This window comes from Pteronotus mesoamericanus, unplaced genomic scaffold (genome assembly GCF_021234165.1).
Source record: "Pteronotus mesoamericanus isolate MK-2021 breed Mesoamerican mustached bat unplaced genomic scaffold, CSHL_Meso_final contig_171, whole genome shotgun sequence".
NCBI lineage: Eukaryota > Metazoa > Chordata > Mammalia > Chiroptera > Mormoopidae > Pteronotus > Pteronotus mesoamericanus.
Genome location: NW_026555070.1, coordinates 843748 through 856167, shown reverse-complemented (window position 1 = coordinate 856167; position 12420 = coordinate 843748). Strand labels below are relative to the sequence as shown.

General features: G+C 50.9%; 1 protein-coding gene across 1 annotated transcript in view; it reads right to left on the bottom strand.

Annotated features, from left to right (window-relative positions):
* The window catches only part of MAML1 (mastermind like transcriptional coactivator 1), a 46329-nt gene that overhangs the window by 7550 nt on the left and 26359 nt on the right, over positions 1 to 12420 (bottom strand). The window contains exon 2 of the mRNA XM_054566272.1: positions 1785 to 3176. Coding sequence (XP_054422247.1) covers positions 1785 to 3176 — 1392 coding nt within the window. The remainder of the gene's footprint in view (positions 1 to 1784; positions 3177 to 12420) is intronic.

Sequence of the window (12420 nt, the reverse complement as noted above, 5' to 3'; positions counted from 1 at the left end):
AGGGTTACCACAATGTTACCGCAATATCATTACTTACATTTGAAAGAGGAAAATTTAACTCAAAGCAGGAAAAAGGCAAAAAGCAATTATCACTTAAACAAGTTCAACTTCTTAAGCTCCTCTGCGGTCCTTATTCATTTGTGTATTTAATCTTTACAGGAGTCTAATCGTAGAGCAGATTCTGATGTACCCCCTCACCCCATTTAGCAGCAGCTCATGGGCTACAGAGTGCTCTGTGAGGTGCAAAGTGCTCCTAAAATGGCAGTCGTCACTGGCCACTCTTAAGATGGTTTTTCGTGGCTGTGCAGCAGTTTAATGGTTGGCATAAGCGAAAGTTTCAACATTTACACATGCAGGCTTGCTCCTGTTGCAAGATGCTTAAAGTGCTTCCAGTTTGGGGGCATTAGATATAACCATGCAATGAGTATCCTACATATAACTTTCTCTTTTGGGGGCATTATTTCTTGCAGGGGTATAATGTGTCAATGCTTAAGAATATTTTTATGGCTTAGGAAAAACACATAATGCCAAAATTATGTTAAAAAAGCACTGTGCCCATTTATACACCTTTGCCACTACATGACTGTGTCAACTTCTTCATGCTATCACCAGCTACAAATACACGCAGGTACGCACAAAGGTATTCACCAAAGACTACTTAGAGTAGCAAAGACCAGGAGACAAGTTCCAATGGATCCAAAAAAAAAAAAAAAAAAAAGTACAGGACACATGGTGGAAGGAGCAAAGCAAGCACGCTGCGCACTCTCTCTGAGGAGGCCTGAGGTGTTCTGTTACCTCCTCAGGCCCAGCCATCGGGGGTCTCCCAGGGAGGAGGTATCTTAGACGCAGGGGAGCAGAGCAGCTATGTAAATCATGGCCACCTGCAGAGCCATGATTCTGCTAGGCTTGTGCATCACAACTAAAGAACCATGGGACTTAGATGTGTTGGAAGCAGCACTCACCTAGAAGGTTATAAGCTTACCAAAACTTAAGGTTTTGCCCTGGCTGGTGTGGCTCAGGGGACTGAGTGCCAAACTGTGAAGCAAAGGGTCGGCAGTTCGATTCCCAGTCAGGGCACATGCCTGGGTTGCAGGCCAGGTCTCTGTTAGGGGGCGTGCGAGAGGCAACCATACATTTATGTTTCTCTCTCTTTCTCCCTCCTTTCCCCTCTCTCTAAAAATAAATAAATAAAGTCTTTAAACAAATAAAACTTAAGGTATGTTTTTTAATGATTTTTGGGAGGAAGGAGGAGGGAGAGGGAGAGAGACACATTGATTTGTTGTTCCATGTACTTGTGCATTCATTGGTTGATTCTTATATGTACCCTGACAGAACATGGAACCCGCAACCTAGGGCCATTGAAACGATGCTATAACCAACTGAGCTCCCTGGCCAGGGCCTAAAACTTAAGGTATTTTGAACATAGAGATCTGAAAGGTGGTAAAAAAAAAAACAAAAACAAAAAAGGCAAAACTCTTAGGAAGCACAGTAAGTCTGATCTTTACCTACAAAATCCAGCCACAAATTACTTAAGTTGTGTGGCATGAACGAGATGTGAGACTAAGTGCAGGTGATTCCTCAAAAGCGTGTAAAAAAAAACCAAAGGAATTTTACCCTATTTTTGTTTAAGACTCAACCCAGGTTTGCTTGATCAATTTTCACTCCCAAGGAATCAAAGAACCACCACAGCTGCTCCCTCCCTCCCTCCCTCCCTTTGTTTCCCAGCCACGTGGGACCTGGTAACCAGAGGGGTGCAGAGTAAGAACACAAAGCCACAGGCTCACCTGGTTAGGAACCAGAGAAGGGAAGGGCATATTTCCTGGCTTTGGTTTCATCAGAAACAAGGAGTTCTGCTCGTTGCCCAGATGAGGCAGCTGCTGGGGGAGATATGTCATCAGGGCCGTCTTGCTCTGGCCCGCCCCAGGGCCACCTTGCCCACAGTCAGCTTTGTAATGAGAAAGGGGCTTGGTATTGCCATAGTCCAGCACAGACCCTTGGCTAGTCACGGTGCTCTGGCTCAAGTTACTTGGCGGCTGGTGACTCAGCAGGTTTACATGGCTGGGCTGGAGGTAGGGGCCTCCGGGATGAGGGGTGCTCTTATTCACACTGGGCATCATGAGTAGTTTGGAGTTGGTGAAGTCTTGTTTGTAGCCAGGGGGGCTGGCAGGCTTCTCCATGGCATAAGGAACATTCAAGGGGCTGTGGGAGGGGCCTGTCTGTTGCCAGGCGGACACCTGGCCTGGAGCCGGTGCTTGAGCAGCCTGCTGAGAATTCTGGAGCATCTGGTCGCGCTTCTGCTTGGCGGCGATCTGCTGGAGCTGGTGGGCGGAGGACAGCTTTGAGGCCCCTCCCGGGCCCTGGCTGGGCAGCGCCACGCTGGAGATGGCCCTCTGTGCATTCTGGGCCTGCGCTGACGCCGGCATCAGGCTGGGACTGGGGTTGTCTGCCCCGGGCTGACCAGAAGTGTGGAACAGAGGCTGAGAGCCCCCTAGGCTTGGGGAATCTGTGCTCACAGGCCCAGATGAAGGCCCCATAAAGGACCTCACTTGGGGAGAGCCTAACTGTTCTTGTTCAAAGGCTGCTGGAGAGAATTCTGTCTTAATATTAATGTCCTGGGCCAAGGGAGGCTGTGTGGCAGAGCCAGAAGACTCTGGGTCCTTCTTCTCTTCGAAGTCCTCAGTGAACAGGTCTTTCATGTCCTCATCGGGCACTGACCTGTTCAGCTCCTCAATGAGCTCCTTCCACTCCTGCTCGTTAAGGTTGAGGTCAGGCATGAGGTTGCTTTGGGACATGGAGCCTCCGGCCCCTGCGATCATGCACGGCAGGTCATCGACGGGCTCCTGCTTCAGCTCTTTACTCAGGCTCAGAGGGAACGACTCGCCGGGGTTGCCGCTTCCATTGAGGTGGAGGCTTGAGTCCGCCAGACACTTCTTGCTCACGGAGTCCAGCCCCAGGGGGTGCTTCCCGCTGGCTTGCAGGGCCTCTGCGCCAGGCTCGTCGGGCTGACTGAGGGGGGAGGCTGGAGGCAGACCGTTGGAAGAGACACCTACTCCCATGGGGGCCTCCCGGCGGGTCTTCTTGTGCCCAGAAAAGAGGTCTCCATAGCCATTCTGCTGGTCACCATTCTGAGGGGAGGCAGTGTTATCGAGACTCCTCTTCACCGTGTCATGGAGATGCTGAAAAACATGGAGAAGAGTGACTCGTGTGCTCAGTCCACTCTGGGAACAGCCCCATGTCCCCTCCCGGGTGGCCCCTCTCCACCTCAGGGCCTGTGACCTTGCCCGAGTCAGGACCACGGGCTCAGCTGCGGGAAAGCGATCCAGTCACAGCTGACGGGTCAGTCCCGGACTTCAGCGGGACGCAAGCCTGTGCTGTCGGTCAGTGTAAGGGTGTGCCCGAGAGGGGAGCCGAGGAGGAGGAGGCAGAGGGTACGGGCACGCTCTGAGGGCGTATGTGAGTCCTGGATCAAGCTGCGCCTGAGGTCAGCCCTGGCCCTCCGGCCTGGCCTTTTTACCCCTTCGTGTCCCCGCAAGCTTAGCTGGGCGGCTGCTGCTCTCAGCTGAGGGGCCCTGGCAGTGGTCGCCAGCACCAGGCCCCATCCTGTTGCCCCACCCCTTCTCTCCTGCTTTTGTCCCACTCTCTTCCTGCCAACTGTGAACATCCTGTCACCTGCGCACAGTCACCAACCTTTACAAGCCCCCTCCTTATCCAGACCATCGGACCACACAGTCAGATCTGTCTGTCTGCACTGATATTCTTGTTTCCTCTTGTCCTCAGCTAGGTTTGTTCAGCTGCCCTTATGGGAAGAGACTGCTCTGTGCCAGGGACAAGCGCTGGGGACTCCGAAGGCAAATAGGGCCGTCTCCTCTCCTCATGGGCTCCCAGGCTTCCAGGGTATGCACCACACAGGGACATGGCTACAGAGTAAGGCGAGTGGCTGACTTATGCAAGCAGTAGAGCAGCAAGCACCCTGAGCGTGCAAGGGCAGGGATTTCAGGAAGTGGGAGAGGAGGGGGGCAGGCACTGTCTGCCTACTGCTTCCCCAGCCCCATTTCTGGCCGTCAGGACAGGGCTCCTCCACTAACAGAGGTGCCGACGCTCAGCTTCTGACGCTGGCTGCTCGTTTCCTACGTTTACTCTTGTTATGAGGCTGGCAGTTGACAGACGTGAGCAGAGAAGGATGACAGCCAGGTGCAGAAGGTCACCTCACCAGGGCAGAAAACCCCGGTGCCCTGCAGCAGGCAAAGCCGGGAAACCCAGGACCCGGCTCCGAGGGCGGCCTTTTCCCCTGGCCCGTCTCTGCTCACGCTAGTGGTCAGGCACCCGCAGTGGAGGGACCGCGGCCGCGTGAGTGGCCCTGGCCCGACGCGCCCTCAGGCATTAACCCCTAGGGGTAACACCTAGGCCTCGGCTGCGTTCCAGCTCCTGGCAGAAGCCGGACAAAGTGAGGCCCTGGTGGCCTCAGGGCCAGGGGCACTGACTAAGGACCCCCTGCCCTGGCACCGACCCATCAGTGGAGACCACGACCCTGAAAGGACACACCTGGACAGCTGATGACTATTCTATTGAAATCGTCCCCTGGGACCTCCCCTCAAACCCCCACCCACTCTTAAAAGCCCTTAGGATGGAGGAGAACCCAGTATGTCTTTAAATCAATATCCGGGGACCTAAATTAGCTCAGAAAAACTTGGGAATGTTTGATTAATGGAACTGTAGGGTAGAGGTATAAGCGAAACACCAATCCTAGGACCCAGCTCAAGAACACTCTGCTTTTTGTGTCGGTTCCTCTGCTCTCTGCTTCCTGCTGCCACCTAGGGGTGAGAAGGGGAAAGAAACCACACTCCTAAAATGGACCCTTCCTATAAAAGACAGTAAATTCACACCCACTTCACCTGTCTGAAGGAAATCAAAATGAGTTGCAAGTTTTTCTTACATTTTTATTCTTTCTATTATAGTCTTGTTGGAAAATCATTTGTTCCTCAGTGTCAGGTCTGGGCTGTCTGTAAACCTGACCAGTGGTCCATTTTCCTATGGAGGAAGATGGACACCTAAAAGGTCAAGGGACTTACGAGTTGGCCAACTGTCCCCAACTAGAAACAGAACCCTTCTTGGCCCTAACATTTATAAAAGCTACCACGCTCTCTTTCAATATCCACATGCAAACAGATGCAGACAAGTTCCAAAGCAACAACTTATTTTTGCAGTAACCATTGTTTAGCCAAAGGAAAACAGCAAACTGGAATGACCGGGGTGGGCGTGGGGACTGCGAGACGTGGTGGTCGTGGCAGACGTTTAAACCCTGGGCATTGGCAGGGCACTGTAGAAAGAGCAATGTGAGCAAAGCCTAATCTCCAAGAGTTCACAAAAGAGATGGGGAAATGGCCTGAACAGGTAACATTAAGAACAAACACCGGCTGCCCTGAACACATGCACGTGCTTGCTGTCCGCGTACTGTACTTGTGGGTGCTCAGCTCTGGGGCCCTTGTCCTAACTACCAAGTGGCCTCGTGGTGCCAGGCTTCCGGGAGGCTGGAGCTCTGGGATAACACGACCAGTACCCGTTCCCTCCACAGGGGAGCTCTGCCGAGGGGCACTGCAGGCCTGATGCTCACCCGGCTGGTCTCGCGTGCACGTACCCTGTGGGCCCGACTCCCACCCTAGCCTGTGCCACCCACCACCTTCTCTTCTGGGAGAGGGGCCCCAAGATACCGAGGCTGCTCCCCATCGGGCTGGAGCTATCACACCTTCTGGACACCAAATCAGCATCCGGACACCCTGCTTGACCCTCCAGGCTTCCGTAACAGCCCCTCCACGCCCTCTGCCTTCCACCACCCACCACTGAAATTCCGGTGTGCTTTGTGGTCAAACTCCCCCAAATGACAACGCCCATACTCTTCCACCCCGCGTTAACACACAGAGGTGGCTGGTTAGGGCAGGGGGCTCTCTCATCAGCGCTCCTTGCCTGCGGTCAGCCACCTGGGGCACCACCCAGTGCTTCCTGCCCCTTCTCCCTGGGCATTCCCGTTCCCTCCTCCCCCCTCTGTCACCCTCCTATCAGTCCGACACGCTCCCCTGACCCCCAGAGCCAGCAAGTCAGTCCACCACAAGGTGGCTTCCATCCTCTGGAACAGTCAGGGTGACTGGACATTGAATGTGCGAGTAGAAGGAAGGGAGGGTTTGGGAGAACTGCTTTCTCCAAGGCCAGCAATGATCTTCATGCTGCTAAACACAGTCCACACTTTCAGTCTTTCCCTCTCTCTGTTCATCATCTGCCACTTAGTAATTCTCTGCATCTTTCATGCCCTTTCCTCATATTTCTTTTGCTCATTCTCTTTCTTTTCCACTTTCCTGGTTGTTTCTTCTCCATCTCCTTTTAGGTAGGTCTGCCCTTCAAATAAAGGTGCAGGGAATAAGAAGCATAAACAGAAGGTACAAAATACACAGCAGGAGATTAAGAATAGTATAGGAAATGGAGAAGCCAAAGGACTTCTACGTACTGCCCATGGACATGAACTCAGGGTGGGTCATGCGGGGGGCGGGGGGCAGGGCAGAAGGGAATAAAGGGGAAAGAAAAATGGGACAATTCTAATAGCGTAATCAATAAAATAGATACATTTAAAAACAAAAAGGATCAAGAGTCCTGTCCTGTCTTCACTCTGCACACACTCCCAGTGATCTCACCCACCCGAGCTCCTGTGTCCACACGGAACACCCAGAACAGCCCCCCACTGTGCTTGGGGCTCGCCCCCCCCCCCCCCCCCCGCCCCCTTCAGGTCCGCAAAGGTGCTAGGCTCATTCTGCCTCAAGGCCTTTCCACTTGCTCTTCTCTTTGCCCAGAACACTCTTCCCTCCTTATTTCCCAGGGTGGCCTGGCTCCCCAAAGTCATTCTCCCATCACCTACTCCTCCATTACAGTCACTCTCTACCCATCTCTTGTTAATTCCGCCACTGGAGGCGCTCATCGGAATGGGCACAGCTTTCCCCATCGCAATGAAAAGCAGAGACCCTGGTACCTAGAACAGTACCTCACACTCAGTAAATGTTTATGAATGAATGTGCTAACTCTGACTATCCACGTGTGCAAGCTCCAGGCTGTCTGTCCAACCACCTGCCTGGCGCGCTCTAATAGGGGGCACAGATTCCTGAGACTAAATCTGTCCAAACCCGAAGCAGCGTCTTCCCGGCTGTTCGCCTTGCCTCCGCTCCTGCCTCAGGGCAGGCCCCGTCTAACCACGCAGTCACACGGACCGGAAACCAGGGGCCCCTCCTGCCGCCCCCCGCCCCGCCCCGCCCCGCGAGCCCGCTCCCACTGAGCCCACCGCCTCGGCATTTCCTGACTCCGCACGCCGCCCCGCTTCCGCCAGCACCCGCGGGCTGGCCTGCATCAGTCTAGGCTCGTCTAAAGGAAGTCTTGCCGCAGCCCCAGCCTCACCCACGGTCTGCCCTGGGGTCCAGCGCACGTCTCACCCTGTCACCCTTTCCCGGCCGCCCTCCTGGCTCCGGCACGAGTGTGGCTCCCCGCCCACTCTGCAAGCGCGCCCACGCCGCACGCCGCAGGGCGGCTCACGGGCGCCCCTCCAACGTACAGGCCGCAATAAGTAAAATCGTAACTCTCTGAGGTAGCAGTGGTTAAATATTGGCAATTTCAACCGACCACCATGCTGGCTCTCCGCGCCCCCCCCCCCCCCCGTCCCCCAAGCTCTTCTAGCGCCCGGCACATACACTCGGGGTGCGTGGGTCGGAAAGACCCTCTTCAGGTAAAGCGGATCCACTTTGGTAACAGTCAAGGTTTCAATGATTTGAAGAAAAATCCTGGAAACCCACGTCAAGTAGCAACTTTGATTCAGAAAAAGATGTGAGCCAAGGGTGACAGGGACAAGTCCTGACTTCCCCGTGTGCCTCACAGGGCACGCGGCACCTGTAACCCCCGCTCCCTGCTGAGTTTCACAATCTTGGTCCGCCTCACAGGCCCCAAAGGGTAAGAGCCGCTGCTCCCGCTCCGCGGCAGACGGGAGCGGAGCAGGGGCTCCACGGGGTCTTCTGAGCACTGAGCGCTCCAGAGGCCCTGGGCAGGACCGGCTCCGAGGCCCACTGCCCTGCCCTCTCCGAGACAGATGGGCGTGAGGCTCCGACACATCCCACTTCCACCTGGGGAGCTGGAAGAGGAGTCTGGCATGAAACACCAACTGCAGAGAGTGAGTCAGAGTTTTAAACTCTAAGAAAAAAAGCACCTCCTCTGGTCGGCACAAAGAGCCCCATAAAGGAGACCTTACCAGAAAAACACGCTGTGCTATGAGAAAAACCCCCACACCAATGCCACCAATGTTTCTTTGTAAAATAATTAAAGAAAAAGGCACCCTTACCCTCACCGGTGAGGCTCAGTTGGTTGGGTGTCACCCCAGAAACCCAAAGGTCACCGGTTCGATTCCTAGTCAGGGTACATGCCTGGGATGCAGGTTTGGGACTGTGTAAGAGGCAACTAATCGATGCTTCTCACATGGATGTTTCTCTCCCTCTTTCTCCCTCCCTCTCTCTCTATAAATAAATAAAAACTTTATTAAAAAAGAAAACAAAGAGATCACCTATCTCAGAACTGTCTATAGTCTGCTACTGAAGAGTCCCATTTTTAAGACAGTGTTCACCGCGGCGGCTCGGCATCTGGAGGCCTAGGAGCAAAGCAGCAGAGAGGCCCGGGAGCACCGCTCCTCGGCAGGGCCGCCTCCGGGACGCGCTGAGGACCAGGGTCCTTAGAGCTGCGTCTTCCAGAAAACTTTAGTTTGGTACCTAGACATTTTACCATCACCTTTTACAACTTTTTGTTTTAAAAGAATTATAGATTGACTGGAAGTTGCAGAGAGAGTACAGAAAGATCCTGTTTCCCCTCACCCACCTTCCTCCAATGGCTGTTTTACATAATTACAGCACATTATCAACTGGGAAGGCCACGTGTGTCCCTGGGACACGTGGCTCTCACCTTTTTTGGATAGCAAGCTTGGCCACGTGTTTTATACAATGTAGTCTCTTCCTGTATGATTATAAAGCAGAAAGGAAAAATTTACATTTTATACTGAGAAACAAAATTGCTGCACAGATTGCTTCTCGTACTATTTTCTTTGCTATAGAAAAACCAGCTGGAGAGCCACCGGAGGTTCAGACGGTTGGGAGCACACAGGAAACGAAGCAGGCTCTCCACACACTGGCTGCGGCCCCAGACGCGCGCCTTCCAGGATCTGCGTTCTGGTTCTGGTTCTGAATGACGACCTGCACAATGACGACCCTGGGTCAGACGACCTGAAGCTCCACTTCGCGTTCAAGGCTCACAACACCATCCTGCTGGTATCAATGACTGCCCTAGACCAGGAGATGCCCTCGCGGGTTCAAGCAGTGCTCACCACCAAGGGCCTACTCTGTGGCCAGGCACTGCCCTATAGAGACTGTGCACAAAGTAACAGTACATTCAGCTACGCACTAGCTTTTTACTATGCTCTAAGCTGGGCAGCAGGCGGTGGGGATAAAAAGATAAATAAGACAGTCTGTTCCCAGGAGCTGGGATGTGGTGAAGCAGCTATGAAGGCCGGCCAGAGTGGTAATGGAAGCGAGAGAGGCCGGGCCCAAGGGCTAGGTGTTCGAGGAGGAGAGGAGTCATTCACAAGTGGGGAACACGTTCCAGGCTGAGAGGCAAAGGCAGGGATACACAAAAGAGCACCAAGCGGGAGTGGATGGAGGAAGGCCAGCAGAAAAAAATGCTGAATGTTTCTGAAGTGCAAAGGGCACCACAGGGAGTGTGGACAGAGAGCAAGGATGGGAATGGACTGTGACTTAATGGAAAATTTCAAAAAATACACAAAACAAGAGAGAACAGTATACTGAATCCTCATGCCCATTATTGAATTTTTTTTAATTAAAAATTTTTTTAAATTTATTGACTGGGGGGGAGAGAGCAAGGGAGTGAGAGCAAGAGCGAGAGCGTGCGCCAAAGAGCAAGCGCACCATCGATTTGTGGTCCCGCTTATTTATGTGCCCATTCATTGGGTGATTCCTGCATGTGCCCTGACCTGGGGCTGAACCTGCAACCTTGGGTTATTGGGACAATGCTCTCACCAGCTGAGCCACCTGAACTACCAGGGGTCTGCCCATCATCCAATTTAAACAACTATTAGTATTTCACCATTTTGTCTCATTTCTACCTTCCTATCCCCCGTCCTCAAAACTGTACTATTAAAAAAACAAATCCTAGCCCCGGCCAGCGTGGCTCAGTGGGTTGGAGCATCTTCTCATACACCAAAAGGCTGTGGGGCAATCCCTGGACAGGGCACAAACCTAGGCTGCAGGTTTGATCCCCAGTCCAAGTAGGTACAGGCAACCAATGGAGGTTTCTCTCCCATCGATGTTTCCCTCTCTCCCTTCCTCTCTCTAAAAGCAATGAAAAAATGTCCTCAGTGAGGATATCAATACATACATACATACAAACAAATCTTATGCATGATATCATTTAATCCACAAATATTTTAGTATGTATCTCTAAGAAGTAAGAACTCTAAAAAATATACATGTGAGTATAGGCCCTGGCTGGGTGGCTCAGGTGGTTAGAGCGTCGTCCCAATATACCAAGGTTGCGGGTTCAGTCCCCAGTCAGGGCACATGCAAGAAGCAATCAACAAATGCATAAACAGATGAAACAACAAATCAATGTTTCTCTATCTCTGAAATTAAAAAAAAAATGTTAAGCTTGCTGAAAGTTACCAGTGTTAGCGCCAATGATATTGACAAATATTTGAATGACTAAATTCCCACTCTTATTCTATATTTTTTATTTTAAAATATCACTTAATGTTAAGTAATTAAGCATATTTTCTCTCTTGAATAAAAAAAGGAACCTGCATTTAAAAAATTATACATGTGTGTATAACATCGCCACTATAACAATTAAAATATTAATAATTCTTTATTGTCACCACCTCAAACCCATTAGGAAGGCCACTATGAAGAACCAGAAAATAATAAACGTTGGCAAGGATGTGGAGAAATCGGAACCCTTCTACACTACAGGTGGAAAAGAAAATGGTACATCTGCTATGGAAGGGTATGGTGGTGGTTCCTCAAAAGTACAACAATAGATTTACCATATTATCTAGCAATTTAATTTCTAAAAAAAACAAACCTCCCATTTACAAAAGAGCTGAAAGCAGTCTCGGACAGATAGAGGGGTGGGTGAAAGTAGGTTTGGAGTTGTGAGTACATGAAACACAGTTCTTTCTTATATTATTAATTATTGTATTATTTATTATTATTAACCTACTTTTGCCCACTCCTGTATCTGTACAGACATATTCACAATAGTTAAAAGGTTGAAGTTAACTCCAGAGCCCAGCAGTAGATAAACAGACACACAAAATGCGGCTCATCCATTCAGCCTTAAAAAGAGACGCTGGCACCTGCTGCGACAGGGATGAACCCTGAGGACGTTAAGCTCAGTGAAATAAGCCAGTCACAAAAGGAGAAACACTGTGGGGTTCCAGTGCGGTGAGGTGCCTAGAGGAGTCTGACCCCCAGAGACAGAAACAGAAGGGTGGCCCCCGGGGCCGGAGGGGGCCGGGGAAGAGGAGTTAGGGTTTGGTGAGGACAGGGTCAGTTCTGGGACAGAGAGACGGAGACAGGCGGGGAGGCGGGGGGGCGGGGGGGGCGGTGGCGGCTGCACGGCACCGTGAACGGAGGAACACGAACTGTACACTTAACCATGGTTAAGACGGTACGTTTTACGTTATGTGTATTTTACAACTCAAAAAAATGTTTAATTCTTTATTATCCAATTTTACATCAGGGTTCTTGTCTCATACCCTACTCCTGGGCTAACTTAGGAATCACACCGTCTTTTCTTAAATGCCTCGGCCTGTATCATTAAAATGTAAAAATGCTTTTAAAAAAATAACCGCAGCACCATTATTTAATATTTTTTAAAAAGTCAAATTGTCATTAGAGTTGGTTTATTCACATCAAGATCCAACACATTATATATGGTTGACATACTCTTAAGACTCTTTTCAATATGTAACAATTCTCACTCCATATTTTCTCCATTGTTATTTATTTGTCCAAGACGGTCACCTGTCCTGTAGGATTTTCCACTTCCATCGCTGGAAGACTCAGTTTTTAAATCCTGTGTATTTCCGGTAAACTGGTAGATGCTTGATCAGATTCAGTTTTGTGTTTTTTTTAATGTAAATATTTATAAGTGATGTATATCGCTTGTCATTTTACTGGGATGTTAGCAGATGAGGTCAGGTTTGCATTTTTAATAGCTCTCTAGAGTAACTGTGTAGCAAATTGATTTCACGGAGGATGGCTCAGCCACCATGACCAAGTAGGAAAATGCAGAAATAGTTTGTGAAAGAGATGAGACCTGATGTGGATATGGGAAAAG